This window comes from Salmo salar, chromosome 16 (genome assembly GCF_965601325.2).
Source record: "Salmo salar chromosome 16, fSalSal1, whole genome shotgun sequence".
Taxonomy (NCBI): Eukaryota; Metazoa; Chordata; class Actinopteri; order Salmoniformes; family Salmonidae; genus Salmo; species Salmo salar.
The window spans coordinates 10,143,388-10,169,232 of NC_138306.1; the positions used below are offsets into that span (position 1 = coordinate 10,143,388).

Below are 25,845 nucleotides of genomic sequence, written 5' to 3' on the forward strand. Positions count from 1 at the left end.
GTGAAGTAGACTTACTTGGTATTCACATCTCAAAAAATGTAAATTAACTGACCACAATTCATTTCAATAGAAAGTTAAAAAAATAAAATAAAAAATATTCTGCAGCCATGGAGAGGTAAATACTTGTCTATTTATGGTAAAATCACATTGATTAACTCATTGGTTTATCACAGTTTACTTACTTACTAATGGCACTGCCTACTCCAGATGACTCATTTTTTAAATCATATGAGCAACAAAATATTTCATTTTATTTGGAATGCTAAGCCAGACAAAATTAAACGTGCCTATTTATATAATGAATATGAGTTTGGGCGGCTAAAATTATTAAATATTAAAGCTTTAAATATCTCACTAAAAGCTTCACTCATACATAAATTATACTTGTGAAATGGTTCTCCAGGAGATTATTAAGAAAGGCTCATCCTTTGTTCAAAAATAGCCTTTTTGCCTTTAAAAAGATTACAACTTTTAATTTCCGACTAATTGAAAGTTACATTTTGTTTAAAGTATCGCCCTTTCTTAAACAAGCCATACAAAGCTGGTTAGAATTTCAGTTTTATCCTCCAGAAAATATATAACAAACATTACAACAAATGTTATGGTTATATAAAAATATACTGATAAATAAAAAACATTCTTTATGGATTTGTTTTAAAATTGTATTATATTTGATAATGAAATGATGAATAGAAATGGAGGAGTTAGAGTTGAAGTCGGAAGTTTACATACACCTTAGCCAAATACATTTAAACTCAGTTTTTCACAATTCCTGACATTTAATCCTAGTAAAAATTCCCTGTTTTAGGTCAGTTAGGATCACCACTTTATTTTAAGAATGTGAAATGTCAGAATAGTAGAGAGAATGATTTATTTCAGCTTTTATTTCTTTCTTCACATTCCCAGTGGGTCAGAAGTATACATACACTCAATTAGTATTTGGTAGCATTACCTTTAAATTGTTTAACTTGGGTCAAACGTTTCGGGTAGACTTCCACATGCTTCCCACAATAAGTTTGGGGAAAATATATATATATATATATATATATTTTTTTTTTAAATAAGAAAAATAAAAATAAAACGCTGCTCTTCTGGCACCGAATGACCGATTGGAACGAAACTTGATATGTGGTATCTATGGACAAAGGTCTCACAATATTTTCCAGACTAGTACCTAAAACAATAAACATTCACATGGGTGTGGCCTGGCACATACATGCATATAAATCAGTCAAGGATATTCGTAACACAATTTGGTACATGTTGCAAACACTGTCAAGAATCAACATATGCAAGAACATTCATATCGACCACACAGTGGTGCTATAATGGGCACACGTTTATATCTCTTGATCTGACTCAGAATGCTGAAATTTGGCACATATGGTCAGGGAGAACCCATGCGATTTCTCAGACACCACTGGCCCAATTTTGATTAAACTTGGATGAGTGAAGCATCTCGCCATAGAGATCCAGCATTTACAAAATGACATTGATTTGCCCAAGGGGGCCGCTATAGTAATCAACTGTATGTACGTTAGTCACACGTGATATCTCAGACACCAATGGCACGATGTTGACGAAACTTGGGTGAATGATGCGTCTTGCCATAGAGATCTGTAATTTACTAAATTATACTGATTGGCCCAAGGGGGGCGCTGCATCATTCATGGGGGACTACATGTTTACTGTTGGCTTTTTTTGTATCATGGTCAATGATACACTGAGCAGTCATACGAGACAGAATTTACTAAGCTGTCACTCTTTCTCGCAAGACTGATTGGAGAGGTCGTTTGGAGGGCTCTGTCCTTTTTCTATAGCTTATTTCTTGTTTCTATTTTCACGGTGGAGGGCTAAAATATTGTTATTGTCCCCCACAATGAAATCGGAGGGGGACTATGGATCTGTCTTAGTCCGTTCGTATGTTAGTCACACACAAAATATCTCAGACAACACTGGCCTGCTTTTGGGTGAATGATGCCATAGAGATCTGGCATTTACAGAATGACACTGATAGGCCCAAGGGGAGTGCTATAGTAATCGACTGAAATTCCAAAGATAGAACACGTACAATATATCCACTGTCCTGTTTGAGTTTGAATTGTTGTCACTAATTGGCCCTCTGTGGGACAACATGTTTACTGTTGCCTTGTTCTCGTTTAAAAAAGGGTGGAAGATAGTCATCTTTCCTAAATAATTTGAATATGTTTTTGTGTATGTTTTGTTGTACTATACTAATGAACTCTCAAATGACAGGTTTTATCAAAGGAGTCATATGTTTGTTTCCATCCTTTAAAGTTATTGAAGTATCATACATCGTCCCAGAATACACCGAGAGCCCACAGTATCATGGCTGAAAATGGGACAGGCTTATTAATAGAGCAACTCAAGTCCTCCATTGCCTGGTCTTGGACATACTTCTGACAGCCTGGTTCATTGTTATGGTATTTTTTGGTTTACATTTTACGAGTGCCATTCCGATACAGCGACAACCTGACCACAGGTGAGAGTCTCTTATGTCAACGTCCATTTTTAACGACTTCAAAGTTTTAGGTAGGTAACTTGCTTGCTAAGAAAGTTCATTGAGACTAGCTAGAGCTAATGCGTGTTTGCTAGCAGACACGTCTACAGTCTCGCGCTCCAGCCAGACATAAGTCTTGTTCTTCTCTCGCTTGTTTTGCTAGGATAGCCTAGCTAGTTTTAGCTAGTACGACAATGTGGTTATTGCTGGCTTTCGCATAACTCATTTCTTGGTAAGACAATTCAACATGTTCGCATTTTGTGTATACTGTTTGTGGACACTGTAACCACACTTTCAAAGTTTTCATATTTGCTAACTTTTGCTAGCTACTGTAGCTGGTCCGCAACCCCTTAGCTATCTAGCAAAGTCATGTTCCAAATGCAATTACATTACTTTAGCTAACCGTACCTATTACAAGCATGCAGCCAGATTGTGCGTTAACGTTGCAGTTCAATTAATTTTGCTTTGTCTGTCTTTCTTTTTTGTACCCAGCTAGCAAATCCACTATTTAGCTAACGTACGTGACTAGACAGTAAGGAATGTCTCATCTTTGAAAACGTGACTGTGTTTGTAGTAATAATCCATTTTAATATATATGTTTTTTTTAAGTCTGTCTCGGATAGGGGTATAAAATAGATATGTGAGATGTCTGATGTGGGTAGTTAGCTAACTATACCGACCAAAAATATAAACTTTTTTTACTGAGTTAGTTCACAGAACGAAATCAGTCAATTGAAATAAATAAATTAGGCCCATATCTATCTATTTCACATGACTGGGCAGAGGCGTAGCCATGGGTGGGCCTGGAAGGGCATAGGCCCACCCACTTGGGAGTCAGGTCCACCCACTCGGGATCTATGCCCAGCCAATCAGAATTAGTCTTTCCCCACAAAAAGGCTTTATTCAGACATAAATACTCCTCGGCACCCCCCTCCCCCCCAGACAATCCTACAGGTGAAGAAGCTGTATGTGGAGGTCCTGTGCTGGCGTGGTTACATGTGGTCTGTGGTTGTAAGGCCGGTTGGATGTACTGCCAAATTCTCTAAAATTATGTTGGAGATGGCTTATGGTCAAAAAATGTACATTTAATTATCTGTCAACACAGCTGTTGAACATTCCTGCAGTCAGCATGCCAGTTACTCGTTCCCTTAACTTGAGATGTCTGTGGCATTGTTGTGTGACAAAACTGCACATTTTAGAGTGGCCTTTTATTGTCCCCAGTACAAGGTGCACGTGTGTAATCATCATGCTGTTTAATCAGCTTCTTGATATGCCACTGTCAGGTGGATGGATTATCGTGGCAAAGGAGGAATTCTCAGTAATAGGGATGTAAACAAATTTGTGCACAACATTTGAGAGAAAAGCTTTTTGTGCGTATGGAACATTTCTAGGATCTTTAATTTCAGCTCATGAAAAATGGGACCAACACTTTACATGTTGCGTTTTTATATTTTTCTTCAATATATAAGATAGCTGTATGATTATGAAATACTTAGTGTTTACTTCTGTAACCATTTTATCAAACACATGGCATGTGTTTTCTGGTTGCCTTTTATGATTTCAGGAGAGGCTCAACAAGCACTTGGGGGGTCAGAATAAGTCATTGTTGGCTTGTCAGTCATAGTCAGTCAGTCATAGTATAGTCAGTCATATGATTTTCATTAAAAATGTTATGTCAAAGTTGGCATTTGATTAGGTGGTTCCTTGTGAACAGCATCTAGTCTCTCTGTCCTCTGTGACAGAGTAGTGGTGAGGAGCAGATGGAAGAATGTGCTCTTTCAGTGGGCCAGCTGGCTGGCTGAGGAGTGGAGGGCCAGGCAACATTTGGATACACAAACTAGCTGAGGGACATATTTGGTATAAAATCACCAGTTCATTGTGCACTATAGTGTGTTTTCTTGTCTCTGTCTTTTTTTACTGTCATTGGTATGTTTCGACAGCAAACAAACTATAGTATGTTTGCTGTCGAGCAAACGTGTGTGTCGTGGGGGGTTGAGGTAGGGGCAGGGTGGTAAGAACTGGAATGGGCCTGGGGAAGCAGACCAGACATGCATGTTGAAATGCAAAGTCACTGTACTTGACTTAGGTGCCAGGTTCAGTGTGGCATGAATGCTCAGCCTCACCCACAACCACATTTTTGCTGATGACATCACAATGTCTTAAAGCTGCAATATGTAACTTTTTGGGCGACCTGACCAAATTAACATAGAAATGAGTTATAGATCTTTCATTGAAAGCAAGTTTAAGAAGAGGTAGATCTGTTCTTTGTGTGCTATTTCTATGCGTTCCGTTATTTTAAATTTTTGCATCTTTTATTTTTGGTTTTGTACACCAGCTTCAAATATTTCACAGCGTTTTAGATGGTACAATGATTCTCTACACAATGACTTCTTGTTTTGTCCCATAAACTTGAAAGTAGGTGAACTATTTTAAATTTAGCAACCAGGAAATGCGATTTCTGCATAAAGTATTGCACCTTTTAAAGTAACTGCACAGTGAAAACCTTACTTTTAATAGTTCATATTCTGTTAAAGGAAATGTTCACCCATTTTGAATGTTATATTGTTTTTTTTATGCATTTCATGTTTTCACGTGTTTCTGAGTTATTGGCATTCAAGCAGGCAGAAATCCGTCCGGTATGATGTAGCACTGTGATAAAGTCGCTCATACTACACTGGAAGTTAGATGTTTTTGCAATCTACTTTGTATTCCTATTCATTTATTTTTATTGTTGTATTTTTTTAACTGCATTGTTGGTTAGAGGCTCGTAAGTAAGCGTTTCACCTGTTGTATTCGGCGCATGTGACTAATAAAATTTAGATTTGATCATACACGTCAGATTTCAATACATAACTCGGGAAGATGTCTTCTCTTGAATGAGCCATTGAGTATATTTTTGCGATATTCCTATCTCTAGAAATGTGCAATTTAACGGAGGTTCTAGCTATTTTTTCTCCCCATATTTTTCTGCCTATTTCGACCAGGGTGCATGCATGGTGCTGTTGCCATAGATATTATAGAAAGGCGATAGGAATCCAATGAATAAAGGAACGTAAAATGCCCCACCCAGCAGACTGTCGACCATTGCGTTCACGTTGTCATGCTGCGTCACGCGGTTGCTAAGTTAGTCGTCACGGAATCCTTTCTCAAAGGTGCTTTTACAAAGTATCGACTCAGGTGTGAATACTTATGTAAATTATATTTAATTTTCAGTAAATTGTCTTAAATGTCAAAAAACATGTTTGCACTTGATCATTATGGGGTGTAGATACACTACCGTTCAAAAGTTTGGGTCACTTAGAAATGTCCTTGTTTTCCATGAAAACATACATGAAATGAGCTGCAAAATTAATAGGAAATATAGTCAAGATGTTGACAAGGTTATAAATAATGATTTTTAATTGAAATAATAATTGTGTCCTTCAAACTTTTGCTTTTGTCAAATAATCCTCCATTTGTAGCAATTACAGCCTTGCAGACCTTCCCATTCTAGTTGTCAATTTGTTGAGGTAATCTGAAGAGATTTCACCCCATGCTTCCTGAAGCTCCTCCCAAAAGTTGGATTGACTTGATGGGCACTTCTTACGTACCATATGGTCAAGCTGCTCCCACAACAGCTCAATAGGGTTGAGATGCGGTGACTGTGTTGGCCACTCCATTATAGACAGAATACCAGCTGACTGCTTCTTCCCTAAATAGTTCTTGCATAGTTTGGAGCTGTGCTTTGGATCATTGTCCTGTTGTAGGATCTTCATTTTTTTCTGCGTGTCACAAATGTTCTTTGTGATCCGAACACCTCAAACTTAGATTTGTCTGTCCATAACACTTTTTCCAATCTTCCTCTGTCCAGTATCTGTGTTCTTTTGTCCATCTTAATCTTTTCTTTTTATTGGCCAGTCTGAAATATGGCTTTTTCTTTGCAACTCTGCCTAGAAGGCCAGCATCCCAGAGTCAGTTGCCTCTTCACTGTTGACGATGAGACTGGTCTTTTGCGTGTACTATTTAATGAAGCTGCCAGTTGAGGACTTGTGAGGCGTCTGTTTCTCAAGCTAGACACTCTAATGTACTTGTCCTCTTTCTCAGTTGTGCACTGGGGCATCCCACTCCTCTATCTATTCTGGTCAGAAACATTTTGCGCTGTTCTGTGAAGGGAGTAGTACACATCGTTGTACGAGATCTTCAGTTTCTTAGCAATTTCTCGCATGGAATAGCCTTCATTTCTCAGAACAAGAATAGAGTGATGAGTTTCAGAAGAAAGTTCTTTGTTTCTGGCCATTTTGAACCTGTAATCGAACCCACAAATGCTGATTCTCCAGATACACAACTAGTCTGAAGAAGGCCAGTTTTTTTTTTAATTTGCTGCTTTAATCAGAACAACGGTTTTCAGCTGTGCTAACATAATTGCAAAAGGGTTTTCTAATTATCAATTAGCCTTTTAAAATGATAAACTTGGATTAGCTAACACAACGTGCCATTGGAACATAGGAATGATGGTTGCTGATAATGGGCCTCTGTACGCCTATGTAGATATTCCATTCAAAATCGACCGTTTCTAGCGAGCATAGTCATTTACAACATTAATGTCTACACTGTATTGCTGATCAATTTGATGTTATTTTAATGGACAAAATTTTTTGCTTTTCTTACAAAAACAAGGACATTTCTAAGTGACCGTAAACTTTTGAAAAGTCAAGTTTATTTAATACATTTTATTTTCTAGCTGTAACATAACAAAATGTGGAATAAATCAAGGGGTATGAATACTTTCTGAAGGCACTGTACATGAAAACAAATAAAATGTTTCTACTGATCTGCGTGCCAGTTACGGTTTTCATTTGCACATTTTAGTGAAATAGTTTAATTTATAATAACGTCTTCCTATCTCAATCATTGTCACTTGGTTAATCACAATTCTATCCACAACCGAATGAACAGGATACAAACATAAAGTTACTTTTTATTGCCATTGCCAGCTATCAAAAAATAGCCTGCATAAAGCCAACAAATAAAAACATTGCAGGTAGAAAATATCCTTATTTTAAATATCCTATAAATCACATTGGCTACACATGTCCTGTCTGCAACGAACTTGACACATTGTGCTACTGTACTACTATTAACTTCGGTCAAGCCCAAAACTTGCGCTAGCAAACTTATTCTGGGCTCTTGAGTTTCCATGCCAGTGAGTGCTGGACAGACACCGCTATAGGCTATTTGTGCAAGGGATAAGAAGCAGTGCTTGACTTCGGCAGGAGCTGAGTACTGGCACCTCACATTTTCTACTGCTTGAGCTCCTGTTCCTCTTATAGAATATTAGCTAAAAAATATTGTATAGCACCTACATTTAAACAGTACCAGCACCCAAAATGCGTACCAGAACTTATTTCAGTCCAAGTCAAGCACTGATAAGAATTAATCAGGTCGGCCTATTTTATGACGTTTCCACTGGATCTGAGCATGACAGTTTTCCCATTCACGCTGAGTGGTTTTAGAAAGGGAGAGAGCTGGAAAGATTTTTCAAATACATTGAGGAACTATTGTAATTCTCAGTGGATGTAAAAACAGACATTTATATGCCTACATTTACGTGCAGGCCAGATATCCTATAGGCCTACTTCTATGCGTGCACATCCTAACTCAACATTGACACGAGCGCTCCAAACACAAGACTGACTAAATTTGACAACTCGTAAATGGAATAAAATAAACCAATACTTGTTTCTCACAAGTGTAGCATAGGTTGTGCACTCTGCAAGCAATGTGTCCAATATGACAATTATAACGGGAAGACTGGAATAATAATATTGAAAGTATTAACATAAACTACCGTAACCAATGAAACATGTAGATTAGGAATTCATGGTAAATGTACTTCTGGTGATATACAGTGCCTTCGGAAAGTATTCAAACCCATTTACTTTTTTCACATTTTGTTAGGTTACAGCCTTATTCTAAAATGTATTAAATACACACAATGCCCCATAATGACAAAGCAAAAACAGGTTTTTGGATTTTTGCTCATTTATTAAAAATAAACATATCATAAGTATTCAGACCCTTTACTCAGTACTTTGTTGGAGCACCTTTTGGCAGCGATTACAGCATCGAGTCTTGGGAATGACACTACAAGCTTGGCTCACCTGTATTTGGGGAGTTTCTCCCATTCTTCTCTGCAGATCCTCTCAAGCTTAGTCAGGTTGGATGGGGAGCGACGCTGCATAGCTATTTTCAGGTCTCTCCAGAGATGTTTGATCGGGTTTAAGTCGGGGCTCTGGCTGGGTCACTCAAGGACATTCAGAGACTTGTCCTGAAGCCACTCCTGTGTTGTCTTGGCTGTGTGCTTAGGGTGGTTGTCCTGTTGGAAGGTGAACCTTCACCCCAGTCTGAGTTCCGGAGCAGGTTTTCATCAAGGATCTCTCTGTACTTTGCTCCGTTAACCTGTTGGGGATAGGGGACAGTATTGACATGGCTGGATAAAATACGTACCCAATTTAATCTGGTTACTACTCCTGCCCAGTAACTAGAATATGCATATAATTATTGGCTTTGGATAGAAAACACCCTAAAGTTTCTAAAACTGTTTGAATGGTGTCTTTGAGTATAACAGAACTCATATGGCAGGCAAAAACCTGAGAAGATTTCATGCAGGAAGTGGCCTGTCTGACAAGGTGTCGTTCTTCTTGTCTCTGTTTATTGAAGAGTGAGGATCTTAGCTGTCCCGTGACACTTCCTACGGCTGCCATAGGGTCTCAGAAGGCGGCAAAAAGTTGAATCGTGGCTTTGCAGGCTCTGGCTGAAACAAACTAGCGCGTTTGGGTAGTGGCTGGTTACAGTACTGTGAGACTCAGGCTCGTGCCCACGTCGACCGAAAGCTTTGTTTACTTTCCTCTGTTTAGCTAAATGGACATTCCCGGTCGGAATATTATCGCTTTTTTACGAGGAAAAATGGCATAAAAATGGATTTTAAACAGCGGTTGACATGCTTCGAAGTACGGTAATGGAATATTTAGATTTTTTTTGTCACGAATTGCGCCATGCGCACGACCCTTATTTACACCTTTCAGATAGTGTCTTGAACGCACGAACAAAACGCCGCTATTCGGATATAACGATGGATTATTTTGGACCAAACCAACATTTGTTATTGAAGTAGCAGTCCTGGGAGTGCATTCTGACGAAGAACAGGAAAGGTAAGACCATTTTTCTTATAGTAAATGGGATTTTGGTGAAGGCTAAACTTGCCGGGTGTCTAAATAGCTAGCCCTGTGATGCCGGGCTATCTACTCAGAATATTGCAAAATGTGCTTCATCCGAAAAGCTATTTTAAAATCGGACATATCGAGTGCATAGAGGAGTAATGTATCTATAATTCTTAAAATAATTGTTATGCTTTTTGTGAACGTTTATCGTGAGTAATTTAGTAAATTGTTAGTAAATTCCCCGGAAGTTTGCGGGGGGTATGCTTTTTCTGAACGTCACATGCTAATGTAAAAAGCTGGTTTTTGATATAAATATGAACTTGATTGAACAAAAAATGCATGTTTTGTATAACATAATGTCCTAGGTGTGTCATCTGATGAAGATCATCAAAGGTTAGTGCTGCATTTAGCTGTCTTCTGGGTTTTTGTGACATTATATGCTAGCTTGAAAAATGGGTGTCTGATTATTTCTGGCTGTGTACTCTGCTGACATAATCTAATGTTTTGCTTTCGTTGTAAAGCCTTTTTGAAATCGGACAGTGTGGTTAGATTAACGAGAGTCTTGTCTTTAAATAGCTGTAAAATAGTCATGTGTTTGAGAAATTGAAGTAATAGCATTTCAAAGGTTTTGAAAATCGCGCCACAGGATTCAACTGGCTGTTACGTAGGTGGGACGAATTCGTCCCGCCTGTCCCATAGAGGTTAATCTTTCCTCGATCCTGACTACTGTCTCAGTCCCTGTCTCTGAAACACCCCCACAGCATAATGGTTCCCTTACCATGCTTCACCGTAGGGATGGTGCCAGGTTTCTTCCAGACGTGATGCTTGGCATTCAGGCCAAAGAGTTCAATCTTGGTTTCATCAGACCAGAGAATCTTGTTTCTCATGTTCTGAGATTTTTTAGGTGCCTTTTGGCAAACTCCAACTGGGTTTTCATGTACCTTTTTACTAAGGTGTGGCTTCCGTCTGGCCACTCTACCATAAAGGCCTGATTGATGGAGTGCTGCAGAGATGGTTGTCCTTCTGGAAGGTTCTCCCATTTCCACAGAGGAACTCTAGAGCTCTGTCTGTGACCATCAGGTTCTTGGTCACCTCACCTCTCCCGGTTGCTCAGTTTGGCTGGGCGGCCAGCTCTAGGAAGAGTCTTGGTCGTTCCAAACTTCTTCCATTCAAGAATGATGGAGGCCACTGTGTTCTTGGGGACCTTTAATGCTGCACAGATTTTTTTGGTACCCTTCCCCAGATCTGTGCCTCGACACAATCCTGTCTAGGAGCTCTACGGACAATTCCTTCGAACTCATGGCTTGGTTTTTGCTCTGACATGCACTGTCAACTTTGGGACCTTTTTATATAGACAGGTGTGTGCCTTTATAAATCATGTACAATCAATTGAATATATACCACAGGTGGAAGGAAGCCAATGAAGTTGTCGAAACATCTCAAGGGTGATCAATGGAAAAAGGATGCACCTGAGCTCAATTTCAAGTCTCATAGCAAAGGATCTGAATGTTTATGTAAAGAAGGTATTTCTTTTTTTTCTTTTTATAAATTTGTTAAAGTGTATAAGCCTGTTTTCACCAAATATATATACATGTATATAAAATTAATTACAAAAAACTTGGCCAATTTAATCGGTAGCAGCTTTTTTTGGTCCTCCAATAATCGGTATCGGCGTTGAAAAATCATAAGTCGGTCGACCTCTAGTCAAGATAGTCACAATGGTGCAGATCTAGAACCTTTTGAGGATCCAAGGGCCCATCCATGCCAAATCTTTTCAGCCTCCTGAGGGGGAAGAGGCGTTGTTGTGCCGTCTTCACGGCTGTTGGTGTGTGTGGACCTTGTTAATTCCTTAGTGATATGGACACCGAGGAACTTGAAGCTCTTGACCCCCTCCACTACAGCCCTGTCGATGTGGATGGAGGCATGCTCAGCCCTCCATTTCCTGAAGTCCACGATCAGCTCCTTTGTCTTGTTGAGGGAGAGGTTGTTGTCCTGGCACAACACTGCTGTCTAAGTGTTGTCAATGATGGTCAGGCTTACCACGTCATCGGGAAACTTAATGATGGTGTTGGAGTCGTTCGCGGCCATGCAGTCATGGGTGGAGAGGAAATACAGGAGGGGACTAAGCACGCACCCCTGAGGGGCCCGCGTGTTGATGGTCAGCGTGGCGGATGTGGTGTTGCCTACCCTCACCACCTGGGTGCGGCCCGTCGAAGTCCAGGATCCAGTTGCAGAGGGAGGTGTTCAGTCCCCGGGTCCTGAGTTTAGTGATGAGCTTTGAGGACACTATGGTGTTGAAAGCTGAGATTTAATCAATTAACTTCTTTCGGATAGGTGGGACATTTAGCGTCCCACCTGGCCAACATCTGGTGAAATTGCAGAGTGCGAAATTCAAATTAAATTACTATAAATATTCAACTTTAATGAAATCACAAGTGCAATACATCAGAATATAGCTTAACTTGTTAATCCAGCCAAGGTGTCAGATTTCAAAAAGGCTTTACGACGAAAGCAAACCATGCAATTATCTGAGGACAGCGTCCAGCACACAAATGCATAACAAATCTTCAACCAGGGAGTTGCGACACGAAAGTCAGAAATAGCGATATAATATATGCCTTACCTTTTGAAGATCATCTTCTATTGGCACTCCAAAATGTCCCAGTTACATTACAAATGGTCCTTTTGTTCGATGAAGTCCTTTTTTTTTATAACCATAAGAACTCAGTTTAGCTGGCGCGCTTCAGTCAGTAATCCACTCGGTTTCCCTCTTTCAAAATGCATACAAAATTAATCCCAAACATTACCAATAAACGTATCCATCCAAACAAGTCAATCAACGTTTATAATCAATCCTTAGGTACCCTAATACGCAAAGAAACAATACAATTTAAGACTGAGAATCATTATTGTCTTTACCGGAGATAAACAAAAAGAACGCGCTGTCTCGGCCATTCGCTTGGAAACTACAGCCAAAATGGGAACCACTTAGAAAAACTACAACTTCTCCCTAATTTTTCCAAAAACCATCCTGAAACTCTTTCTAAAGACTTGACATCTAGTGGAAGCCCTAGGAACTGCAATCGGGGACGATTTTTGCCCTATTAAAAAAGTGCCAGGCATTGAAATCAGTGGTATGCAGATTTTTTTAAATATTTTTTTTTAATGGTTTGTCCTCGGGGTTTCGCCATTTCAGTTCTGTTATACTCACAGACATTATTTTAACGGTTATAGAAACTTTTGTGTTTTCTATCCAAATCGAATTATATGCATATCCTAGCTTCTGGGCCTGAGTAGCAGGCAGTTTACTTTGAGCACACTTTTCATCCGGATGTCAAAATACCACCCCCACTGCTAGGTTTCCCTTTGTAATCTGTAATCCGTGATAGTTTGCTAGCGCTGCCACTTCCGACAATCGTCAGCACTGGCGTTGTTGGATTAAATCTTTAGTTCTGTATTGACGGTTTTCCTGTTCATGCCGGTGACTGATGTAGTAAACTCCTCAATGTTATAGGATGAATCCTGGAACATATTCCAATCTGTGCTAGCGAAACAGTTCTGTAATTTAGCGTCCACTTCCGTATTGAGCGCGTCTGTGGTACTTCCTGTTTGAGGTGTTGCTTGTCAGCAGGAATCAGGAGGATAGTGTTATGGTCAGATTTGCAAAAGGGAGGGCAAGGGATATGCTTGTATGCATTTCTGTGTGTGGAGTAAAGGTCATCAATTTTTGTCACCTCTAGTTGTACAGTTAACATGCTGGTAAAAATGAGGTAAAATGGATTTCAGCATTTAAAATCACTGGTCATGAGATGGCTACCTCAATGTGCTTTTTCTTATTAGTTTATGGTCCTATATTGCTAGTTTAGTATTCTGAGGTGTTCTAATTCAGACTAGCCAAATCTTGAGACTTCCTTAACATTAGAGATTGCCTCAGCTGTTGTTAACAAATGGACACACTCCTCCCCTTTTTGTCTTACCAGAGGCTGCCGTTCAATCTAGACGATGCATGGATAAACAAGCTAGATGTATAATTGTCATTGTTCAGCCACAACACTGATAAACCTAGAATATTGCAGTTCTTCAGGTCCCGTTGATAGGATAGTCGGAGCTCGTCCAGTTTGTTCTCTCTCTAGTGATTGTACATTCACCAATAGAACGGAGGGTAGAGGTGGTTTATTTGTTTGCCAACGTAGTCTCGTCAGCATGCCGTCTCATTTATCTCTTTCGCCATCGCTTCCTCTTTCGAGTCGCAGGGATTAGGGTCTTGTCCGGAGTAAGCAAAAAGTCCAGAGCTGCCGACTTGTTGAAGTAGAAATTATCATGCAAATCAAGTTTGGTAATTGCTATTCTGATGTCCAGATGCTGTTTTATGGCTACGATATGTACAAAAAAAAATTTAAACTACGGTGATCTTAACACACAAAATATCAGAATTGGTCAGAAGCCCGTAAAGGGGCTGCTATCCACTGCAACGCCATCTAAAAAACAACCATTTATGTGATAAGATATTATCAAACAATAAATGTGAAGAATTTATCGACACTGTGCGTTAGCTAGTCAGACAGTTTTAGAGGAATGGGTCCGTACATTTTTTTAAATTAACAAATATTCTGTCATATATAATAGCAACCAAAATATGAGACATTTTATGGTCTTACATATATTTTAGATGCTATTGATATTGAACATTTGTATAAACCCATAAACTGTATAAACTATAATTATGTGACAATATTTTAGGTTGACTAATTCAATTACACAATTTCAGATACATCACATGCCTTACTTTTATTTTCCTGCATAATTAAAAGCAGGAAATGAATCACCTATGACTCTACTTCCAATTAGATAGGTTTTGGATTTCTCCCTGACCGAGATGGCTGCCATTTTCACCGCATTCTGGAACTTTAAAGGGTTTGTGACATAGCCCCTCCAGTAATTTAATAGGATCTCTATGGTATGTTCCTCCATATCATTTATGGCAGGGGTATGAAAATAGATTCAGCCGTGGGTATGTTCCTCAAATCATGTTATGTTCCTCATATCATCTACTGCAGGGGTAGGCAACTAGATAACATTATTCAAAAAAAGATTTGCCTAAAAACTTTGGGGGGCCAAAAAAAACACTTGCGGGCCTGTTTTGGGCCGCCTGTTGCCAACCCCTGATCTATGGTATTACTATAACATGACAGTTTTCTATTTCTGAGTTCCACTTTCCTCCCCCTCATGCAAAAACAGCTCTGGGTATTTCCCTAGAAGCTAGAAGTCAGTGTTGTGCAGCAGTGGACCATAGCAGAAGATTAGCCCAATAAAGTAGAAATGAAGGGAGTTCTAGCCATAAAGTGGATGAGAAAATATGCTTGACTCGAGTATGCATGATGTGCTGTGTCTGACTGGCTGTGAAGAAAGTAATAGAAGTGCCACAGTCCTCTTTAAAGCCAGATTCCCTTTTTTACCAGTTCCTCCTCTCTCCCTTACTGTGACTCATGGGTGAGAAAGAAAGAACCTCTTTGTGGAGAGGACCCATGAGCACCAACGTGTGAAGTTTATATGAACATGTCAGAGTCAATTGTTTTGGGAAATTATGGTATACATTCGGAAAGGATTCAGACCCTTTGACTTTTTCAAAATTTGGATTTGTTACAGCCTTATTCTAAAATTGATGAGGATTGTTTTTATTTAATCAATCTACACACAATACCCCATAATGGCAAAGCAAAAACAGATTATTTGACATTTTTGCAAATGTATTAAATAAATTAAAACCGTATTCAGACCCTTTGCTATGAGACTCAATTGAGCTCAGGTGCATCCTGTTTCCATTGATCCTGATTGGAAAGGTTTGATTTGGGAAAGGCATATACCTGTCTATATAAGTTCCCACAGTTGACCGTGCATGTCAGAGAAAAAAACCAAGCCATGAGGTTGAAGGAGCTCCTAGACAGGATTGTGTCGAGGCACAGATCTGGGGAAGGGTACCAAAAAATGTCTGCAGCATTGAAGGTCCCCAAGAACATAGTGGCCTCCATAATTTTTAAATGGAAGAAGTTTGGACCCACCAAGACTCTTCCTAGAGCTGGCTGCCCGGCCAAACTGAGCAATCGGGGGAGAAGGGCCTTGGTCAGAGAGGTGACCAAGAACACGATGATCACTCTGACCGAGCTCTAGAGTTCCCAGACATTGTGGCCAGACATGAATTAATCAATCAATCAATCAAATGTATTTATGAAGCCCTTTTTACATCAGCAGATGTCACTAAGTGCTATACAGAAACCCAGCCTAAAACACCAAACGGCAAGCAATGCAGATGTAGAAGCACGGTGGCTAGGAAAACTCCCTAGAAAGGAGGGAACCTGGGAAGAAACCTAGAGAGGAACCAGGCTCTGAGGGTGGCCAGTCAGTCCTCTTCTGGCTGTGCCAGGTGGAGATTATAAGAGTACATGGCCATTAAGGCAAGATTGTTCTTCAAGATGTTCAAACGTTCATAGATGACCAACAGGGTCAAATAATAATCCGTGGTTGTAGAGGGTGCAACAGGTCAGTACCTCAAGAGTAAATGTTAGTTGGCTTTTCATAGCTGATCATTCAGAGGTCGAGACAGCAGGTGCGGTAAAAAGAGAGAGCGAGTCAAACAGCAGGTCCGGGACAAGGTAGCACGTCCGGTAACAAGGTCAGGGTTACCTAGCCGCAGGCAGAACAGTTGAAACTGGAGCAGCAGCATGACCAGATGGACTGGGGACAGCCAGAAGTCATCAGGCCAGGTAGTCCTGAGGCATTATCCTAGGGCTCCGGTCCTCCGGTAGGGGAGAGAGAGAGGGAGAATTAGTGAGCCTATTTAAATTCACACAGGACACCGGGGAGATCACCAGATTCGCGACCCAGCCCCCTGCACATTGACTATTGCAGCATAGATACTGGAGGCTGAGACAGGGGTGGGTCCGGGAATTCTGTGGCCCCGTCCTACGATACCCACGGACAGGGCAAACCAGACAGGATATAACCCCACCCACTTTGCCAAAGTACGGCCCCCACACACTAGAGGGATATCAACAGACCACCAACTTACTACCCTGAGACAAGGCTGAGTATTAGAGGTCAACCGATTTCTGGTTTTCCTACGCCGATACTGGTTTTATTGCAGGACCAAAAAAAAGGCGATACCGATTAATCGGCCGATTTTATTTATTTTTAATTTTTTTGGTAATAATGACAATTACAACAATACTGAATGAACACTTATTTTAACTTAATATAATACTATCAATTTAGCCTCAAATAAATAATGAAACATGTTCAATTTGGTTTAAATAATGCAAAAACAAATAATAATGTAAAAACAAAGTGTTGGAGAAGAAAGTAAAAGTGCAATATGTGCCATGTAAGAAAGCTAACGTTTAAGTTCCTTGCTCAGAACATATGAAAGCTGGTGGTTCCTTTTAACATGAGTCTTCAATATTCCCAGGTAAGAAGTTTTAGGTTGTAGTTATTATAGGACTATTTCTCTCTATACGATTTGTATTTCATATACCTTTTGACTATTGGATGTTCTTATAGGCACTTTAGTATTGCCAGTGTAACAGTATAGCTTCCGTCCCTCTCCTCGCTCCTACCTGGGCTCGAACCAGGAACACATCAACAACAGCCACCCTCGAAGCAGCGTTACCATGTAGAGCAAGGGGAACAACTACTCCAAGTCTCAGAGTGAGTGACGTTTGAAACGCTATTAGCGCGCACCCGCTAACTAGCTAGCCATTTCACAGCGGTTACACCAGCCTAATCTTGGGAGTTGATAGGCTTGAAGTCATAAACAGCGCAATGCTTGAAGAATTGCGAAGAGCTGCTGGCAACGCTGCAAAAGAGCTGCTGGCAAATGCACCAAGGTGCTGTTTGAATGAATGCTTACGAGCCTGCTGCTGCCTACTATCGCTCAGTCAGACTGCTCTATCAAATCATAGACTTAATTATAACATAATAACACACAGAAACACGAGCCTTTGGTCATTAATATGGTCGAATCCGGAAACTCTCATTTCAAAAACGAAACGTTTATTATTTTAGTGAAATACGGAACCGTTTATCTAACGGGTGGCATCCCTAAGTCTAAATATTCCTGTTACATTGCTATATTCCTGTTACAACAACCTTCAATGTTATGTCATAATTATTTACAATTCTGGTAAATTAATTACGGCCTTTGTTAGGAATAAATGGACTTCACACAGTCCGCAATGAGCCAGGTGGCCCAGACTGCTGGATATACCCTGACTGCTTGCATGGAACGCTAGAGAAGTGACACACATTCATGTTAGCAGGCAATATTAACTAAATATGCAGGTTTAAAAATATATACTTGTGTATTGATTTTAAAGAAAGGCATTGATGTTTATGGTTAGGTTAAAAAAAATTCTGCAAATGCGCTTGTTAAATCATCACCCGTTTGTCGAAGTAGGCTATGATTCGATGAGAAATTAACAGGAAATGAACAAGAATGTGTTCTTAATCTGACTTGCCTAGTTAAATAAAGGTGTACATTTTTATTTTATTTTTAAATCGGGAAATTGGTGGCCGACAATACCGATTTGTTATGAAAACGTGAAATCGGCCATTCCGATTAATTGGTCAACCTCTACTGAGTATAGCCCATGAAGATCTCCACCCGAGGGGGTGGAAAACCGGACAGGAAGATAACGTCTGTGACTCAACCCACTCAAGTGACGCACCCCTCCTAGGGACCGCATGGAAGAGCACTAGAAAGCCAGTGACTCAGCCCCCGTAATAGGGGTAGAGGCAGAGAATCCCAGTGGAGAGAGGGGAGCTGGCCAGGCAGACACAGCAAGGGCAGTTCGTCGCTCCAGTTCGTTGCTGTTCACCTTCGCACCCCTGGGCCAGACTACACTCAATCATAGGACCTACTCGAGATGAGTCTTCAGTAAAGACTTAAAGGTCGAGACAGAGTCTGCGTCTCTCACATGGCTAGGCAGATCATTCCATAAAAATGTTGTTCTATAGGAGAAAGCCTTGCCTCTAGCTGTTCTAGGGACAGTAAGGAGGCCTGCGTCTTGTGACCGTAGCGTACGTGTAGGTATTTATGGCAGGACCAAATCAGAGAGATGGGTAGGAGCAAGCCCATGTAATTCTTTGTAGGTTAGCAGTAAAACCTTGAAATCAGCCCTAGCCTTAACAGGAAGCCAATGTAGAGAGGCTAGCACTGGAGTAATATGATAAAAATGTTTGGTTTCAATCAGGATTCTGGCAGCCGTGTTTAGCACTAACTGAAGTTTATTTAGTTCTTTAGCCGGGGAGTAGGGTATTGCAGTAGTCTACTCTAGAAGTGTCAAAAGCATGGATTAGCTTTTCTGCGTTTTTGGACAAAACTTTTCAGATGTTTACAAAGATGGGGAAAAAAGCTGTCCTTGAAATATTCTTTATATGTTCGTCAGAAGAGGGATCAGGGTCCAAAGTAACGCCAAGGTCCTTCAGTTTTATTTGAGACGACTGTACAACCATCAAGATTAATTGTTAGATCCAACAGCAGATCTTTGTTTCTTGGGATCTAGAACTAGCATCTCTGGTTTGTCCGAATTTAAAAGAACATTTTGACGCCATCCACTTCCTTATTTCTGAAACACAGGCTTCCAGGGTAGGCAATTTTGCGGCTTCAATGTTTCATGGAAATGTACAGCTGTGTGTCGTCCGCATTGCAGTGAAAGTTTACATTGTTTCTCCAAATGACATCACCAAGATGTAGAATATATAGTGGTCCTAAAACGGAACCTTGAGGAATACAAACTTACAATTTATTTGTCAGAGGACAAACCTTCTACAGAGATGAACTGACTTCTTTCTGACAGATAAGATCTAAACCAGGCAAGAAGTTGTCCGTGTAGACCAAGTAGGGTTTCTAATCTCTCCAAAAGAATGTGGTGATTGATGGTGTCAAAAGCAGCACTAAGGTCTAGGAGCACTAGGACAGATGCAGAACCATGGTCTGATAACATGAAAAGGTAATTTATCACCATCACGGTTGCAGTCTCAGTGCTATGATGGGGTCTAAAACCAGACTGAAGCATTTTGTATACATTGTTTGTCTTCAGGAAGGCAGTGAGTTGCTGCGCAACAACTTTTTAAAATGTTTTTGAGAAGAATGGGAAATTCGATATAGGCCTTTATTACTCCCACTTTTAGTGAGTTTGGTACACATCCGGAGGATAGGGAGTCATTTATTATGTTCAGCATAGGAGAGCCAAGCAGACAGAATCCACTCCTCAGTAAAAGACACATGACCGCGGCACGGACTGGGAGACTAGTCAGGATCGAGGGAAAGATGAACGGAGCAGAGTACAGAGATCTTTTCTTTTTTTTACCCCGTTTTCTCCCCAATTTCATGGTATTCAATTGTTTCATCGCTGCAACTCCCATACAGACTCGGGAGTGGCGAAGTTTGAGAGCCGTGCGTCCTCCGAAACACAACCCAACCAAGCCGCACTGCTTCTTGACACAATGCCCACTTAACCCGGAAGCCAGTCTCACCAATGTGTCGGAGGAAACACTGTGCACTTCGCGACTGTGTCAGCGTGCACTGCGCCCGGTCCGCTGCATGAGTCGCTAGTGCTCGATGGGACAAGGACATCCCTGCCGGCCGAATCTTCCCCTAACCCGGATGACGCTGGGCCAATTGTGCGCTGCCCCATGGGTCTCATGGTCGCGGCTGTCTGCGTCACTCGGGAGCCTAGACTCGAACCCAGAATCTCGAGTGGCACAGCTAGCACTGCCTCAGACCACTGCGCCACTCGGGAGGCCCATACAGAGAGCTCCTTAATGAAAACCTGCTACAGAGTGCTCAGGACCTGACTGGGGCGACGGTTTACCTTCCAACAGGACAACGACCCTAAGCACACAGCCAAGGCAATGCAGGAGTGGCTTCGGGACAAGTCTGTGAATGTCCTTGAGTGGCCCAACCAGTGCCTTGGCTTGAACCCATTCGAACATCTCTGGAGAGACCTGAAAATAGCTGTGCAGCAACAGTCCCCACCCAACCTGACAGAGCTTAAGAGGATTTGCAGAGATGAATGGGAGAAACTCCCCAAATACAGGTGTGCCAAGCTTGTAGCATCATACTCAAGGCTGTAATCGCTGCCAAAGGTTTTTCAACAAAGTACTGAGTGAAGGGTCTGAATACTTATGTAAATGTTATATTACAGTTTCTTATTTTTAATGAATTAGCAAACATGTCTACAAACCATTGGGTTAACTGCCTTGTTCAGGGGCAGAACGACAGATTTTTACCTTGTCAGCTCGGGGATTCAATCTTGCAACCTTACGGTTAACTAGTCCAACGCTCTAACCACCTGCTTTACATTGCACTCCACGAGGAGCCTGCCTGTTATGCGAATGCAGTAAGAAGCCAAGGTAAGTTGCTAGCTAGCATTAAACGTATCTTTTAAAAAACAATCAATCAATCATAATCACTAGTTAATTAACTACACATGGTTGATGATATTACTAGTTTATCTAGCCTGTCCTGCGTTGCATATAATCGATGCGGTGCGCATTCGCGAAAAAGGACTGTCATTGCTCCGTGTACCGAACCATAAACATCAATGTCTTTCTTAAAATCAATACACAAGTATATATTTTTAAACCTGCATATTTAGCTAAAAGAAATCCAGGTTAGCAGGCAATATTAACCAGGTGAAATTGTGTCATTTCTCTTGCGTTCATTGCACGCAGAGTCGGGATATATGCAACAGTTTGGGCCACCTGACTCGTTACGAACTAATTTGCCAGAATTGTACGTAATTATGACATAACATTGAAGGTTGTGTAATGTAACAGGAATATTTAGACTTGGGGATGCCACCCGTTAGATAAAATACGGAACGGTTCCGTATTTCACTGAAAGAAAAAAAAGTTTGGTTTTCGAGATGATAGTTTCCGGATTCGACCATATTAATGACCTAAGGCTCGTATTTCTGTGTGTTTATTATGTTATAATAAAGTCTGATTTGATAGAGCAGTCTGACTGAGCGATGGTAGGCACCAGCAGGCTCATAAGCGTTCATTTAAAACAGCACTTTCGTGCGTTTTGCCAGCAGCCCTTCGCAATGCATTGCGCTGTTTATGACTTCAAGCCTATTAACTCCCAAGATGAGGCTGGTGTAACCGATGTGAAATGGCTAGCTAGTTAGCCGGGTGCGCGCTAATAGCGTTTCAAACGTCACTCGCTCTGAGACTTGGAGTAGTTGTTCCCCTTCCTCTACATGGGTAACGCTGCTTCGAGGGTGGCTGATGTCGATGTGTTCTGGTTCGAGCCCAGGTAGGAGCGAGGAGAGGGACGGAAGCTATACTGTTACACTGGCAATACTAAAGTGCCTATAAGAACATCCAATAGTCAAAAGGTATATGAAATACAAATCGTATAGAGAGAAATAGTCCTATAATTCCTATAATAACTACAACCTAAAACTTCTTAACTGGGAATATTGAAGACTCATGTTAAAAGGAACAACCAGCTTTCATATGTTCTCATGTTCTGAGCAAGGAACTTAAACGTTAGCTTTCTTACATGGCACATATTGCACTTTTACTTTCTTCTCCCACACTTGGTTTTTGCATTATTTAAACCAAATTGAACATGTTTCATTATTTATTTGAGGCTAAATTGATTTTATTGATGTATTATATTAAGTTAAAATAAGTGTTCATTCAGTATTGTTGTAATTGCCATTATTACAAATAAATAAAAAAATCACCCGATTTTTCTTCTAATAATAGGTATTGGTATCAGCGTTGAAAAATCTTAGTCGGTCGACCTCTAGTGTAGATTAATGATTTTTTTTAAATTGTAATCCATTTTCAGAATAAGGCTGCAATGTAACAAAATGTGTAAAAAGTCAAGGGGTCTGAATACTTTCCAAAGGCACTGTAAATCCACTTCACTTACTGTAGTTCGTTAACCAAAATACACTGCTCCAAAAAATAAAGGGAACACTTAAACAACACAATGTAACTCCAAGTCAATCACACTTCTGTGAAATCAAACTGTACACTTAGGAAGCAACACTGATTGACAATACATTTCACATGCTGTTGTGCAAATGGAATAGACAACAGATGGAAATTATAGGCAAATAGCAAGACACCCCCAATAAAGGAGTGGTTCTGCAGGTGGGGACCACAGACCACTTCTCAGTTCCTATGCTTCCTGGCTGATGTTTTGGTCACTTTTGAATGCTGGCGGTGCTTTCACTCTAGTGGTAGCATGAGACGGAGTCTACAACCCACACAAGTGGCTCAGGTAGTGCTGCTCATCCAGGATGGCACATCAATGCGAGCTGTGGCAAAAAGGTTTGCTGTGTCTGCCAGCGTAGTGGCCAGAGCATGGAGGCGCTACCAGGAGACAGGCCAGTACATCAGGAGACGTGGAGGAGGCCGTAGGAGGGCAACAACCCAGCAGCAGGACAGCTACCTCCGCTTTTGTGCAAGGAGGAGCAGGAGGAGCACTGCCAGAGCCCTGCAAAATGACCTCCAGCAGGCCACAAATGTGCATGTGTCTGCTCAAACGGTCAGAAACAGACTCCATGAGGGTGGTATGTGCTTACAGCCCAACACCATGCAGGACGTTTGGCATTTGCCAGAGAACACCAAGATTGGCAAATTCGCCACTGGCGCCCTGTGCTCTTCACAGATGAAAGCAGGTTCACACTGAGCACGTGACAGACGTGACAGAGTCTGGAGACGCCGTGGAGAACGTTCTGCTGCCTGCAACATCCTCCAGCATGACCGGTTTGGCGGTGGGTCAGTCATGGTGTGGGGTGGCATTTCTTTGGGGGGCCGCACAGCCCTCCATGTGCTCGCCAAAGGTAGCCTGACTGCCATTAGGTACCGAGATGAGATCCTCAGACCCCTTGTGAGACCATATGCTGGTGCGGTTGGCCCTGGGTTCCTCCTAATGCAAGACAATGCTAGACCTCATGTGGCTGGAGTGTGTCAGCAGTTCCTGCAAGAGGAAGGCATTGATGCTATGGACTGGCCCGCCCGTTCCCCAGACCTGAATCCAATTGAGCACATCTGGGACATCATGTCTCGTTCCATCCACCAACGCCACGTTGCACCACAGACTGTCCAGGAGTTGGCGGATGCTTTAGTCCAGGTCTGGGAGGAGATCCCTCAGGAGACCATCCGCCACCTCATCAGGAGCATGCCCAGGCGTTGTAGGGAGGTCATACAGGCACGTGGAGGCCACACACACTACTGGGCCTCATTTTGACTTGTTTTAAGGACATTACATCAAAGTTGGATCAGCCTGTAGTGTGGTTTTCCACTTTAATTTTGAGTGTGACTCCAAATCCAGACCTCCATGGGTTGATAAATTGGATTTCCATTGATTTATTTTTGTGTGATTTTGTTGTCAGCACATTCAACTATGTAAAGAAAAAAGCATTTAATAAGATTATTTCATTCATTCAGATCTAGGATGTGTTATTTTAGTGTTCCCTTTTATTTTTTTGAGCAGTGTGTGTGTGTATGTATGTATGTGTGTGTGTGTGTGTGTGAGTGATATATGTATATATATATATATGTATGTATGTGTGTATATATATGTGTATATATATTTAAACTCATGTCATAGCTGACACCCCATTCTTTCTGCAGACATATTTGAATCTTAATTCGAAACAAATATTTAGAGTTTTTGGAAAACGTGGTCACATAAAAAAACGGGAGATTTTTACCAAAATTCAATTAGCAAACTTTGCATCGGCGCAGTTCTTCCGGTAAATGTGTTTTTGTGAAATGTTCAATGGAATTTGTTTTTATTAATCCTTGTGCATAGGGTTGTAAGGTTTGTCAAACTTTTGAAGTCAATGGTATTTGTTTGTTAACAGTGAAAAATCTGTTTCTCAGCTAAATTCCTTTATCATGGAATTGCACAGAGGTGAGAGAACAGCCCTAAGGGTTGGTAATGGGGCAAACCCTGTCATGCATCTAGTCTGTGTCCCAAATGGCACCTTGCTTGGGCCATTTTGTGCCAACATTGTAGAACTCTGCTTGCCATGGACCCTAACAACTGGTGTAGGGTCCATGCTCAAATCTGCTCATCGGCCTACGCATGTTTGTTTTTTTCTCGAGCATCATATAGCCCAGAGCATTGGCTATGTCGGCCTACCCTAAGATTTCATGAGATCTCCTAGCCTGGCGACTTCAGTTTGTGTCAGCTTGGTGAAAATACCAATGTCCCTTGTGTTTGTGAGAGGGACCTGTGCTAAACTGACCCTCAGATGTCTCTATACACACACACACACACACACACACACACACACACACACACACACACACACACACACACACACACACACACAGCGTAGCTAGATCCAACTGGAATGGGGGCCTTAATTTAGAAGTTGTGTGCAGTCAGTAACATGAGCACAGAAAGCAATGTTTGCCATTCCTTTGACAGGCCAGGCTGCCCTACCCTACCAATCGCTCTAGTTCGCTTCAACATTTCTGCTTTCAATAGCCACCAATCTGAAAATGTCAACCTTGGATGTTGTTTTGGGGACTCTTGCCCCCTGTCTTGGGAGAAAGTCTAAGCCAGGGAAACACTACAGAACCTCACCAGGCAGCTGTCCCTCAATGCTCCTAACACTGAGCTGTCCTCGAGTCACCAGAGCTGCCTGGACCTTTCCAGGCTGGCCAAGTAAGTTAAGTGTCAAGAGCGGGCTAGCATCAGCACAAGTGCACTCTGTACAGGTGCTGCTAGTCAATATATGTCAGGGTCAGTGTTTTTTCTTGATCAAAAATGGGCTTAGGTGGTGGAGGGCTCAGCCGCACCCCCATCTTGGCGGTGTAGAGAAACTTTGGCTTTAAAATGCAAATTTCCTGCAATTCTTCACAGTTCTCCATGGAGCTAAGATTTATTTTGACCGTTTTAAAGCTTATTTCCTGCAATTGTACATATTTTGCCATGCGCTTTAAAGCCAATTCGCCTGCAATTCTATGCATTTTGCCATGGCTAAAGCTGTGTTCTTTTGCTCAAACATAATAACAAAATCAATACTGCTAATTTCATTGTTTTGGGAATGTTCTATTCTCCCTGACTGTTTAGCTTTTATTTTGGTGATT

At 41.2% G+C, this 25,845-nt stretch overlaps 1 protein-coding gene across 9 annotated transcripts in view; it reads left to right on the forward strand.

The window, feature by feature from the left end:
• The first annotated feature begins 2,304 nt into the window (after window positions 1-2,304).
• Window positions 2,305-25,845, forward strand: part of LOC106573121 (suppressor of tumorigenicity 7 protein homolog) — an 82,229-nt gene continuing 58,688 nt past the window's right edge. For 2 of the 9 annotated variants that reach the window (XM_014147833.3, XM_045696899.2), the window contains exon 1: window positions 2,305-2,553. In XM_014147833.3, coding sequence (XP_014003308.1) covers window positions 2,517-2,553 — 37 coding nt within the window. In that variant the 5' untranslated portion in view covers window positions 2,305-2,516. Of the gene's footprint in view, window positions 2,554-2,594; window positions 2,754-25,206; window positions 25,421-25,845 lie in introns of those variants that run through there. The other 7 variants (XM_014147835.3, XM_014147837.3, XM_014147834.3 and 4 more) reach the window with 6 other exon arrangements.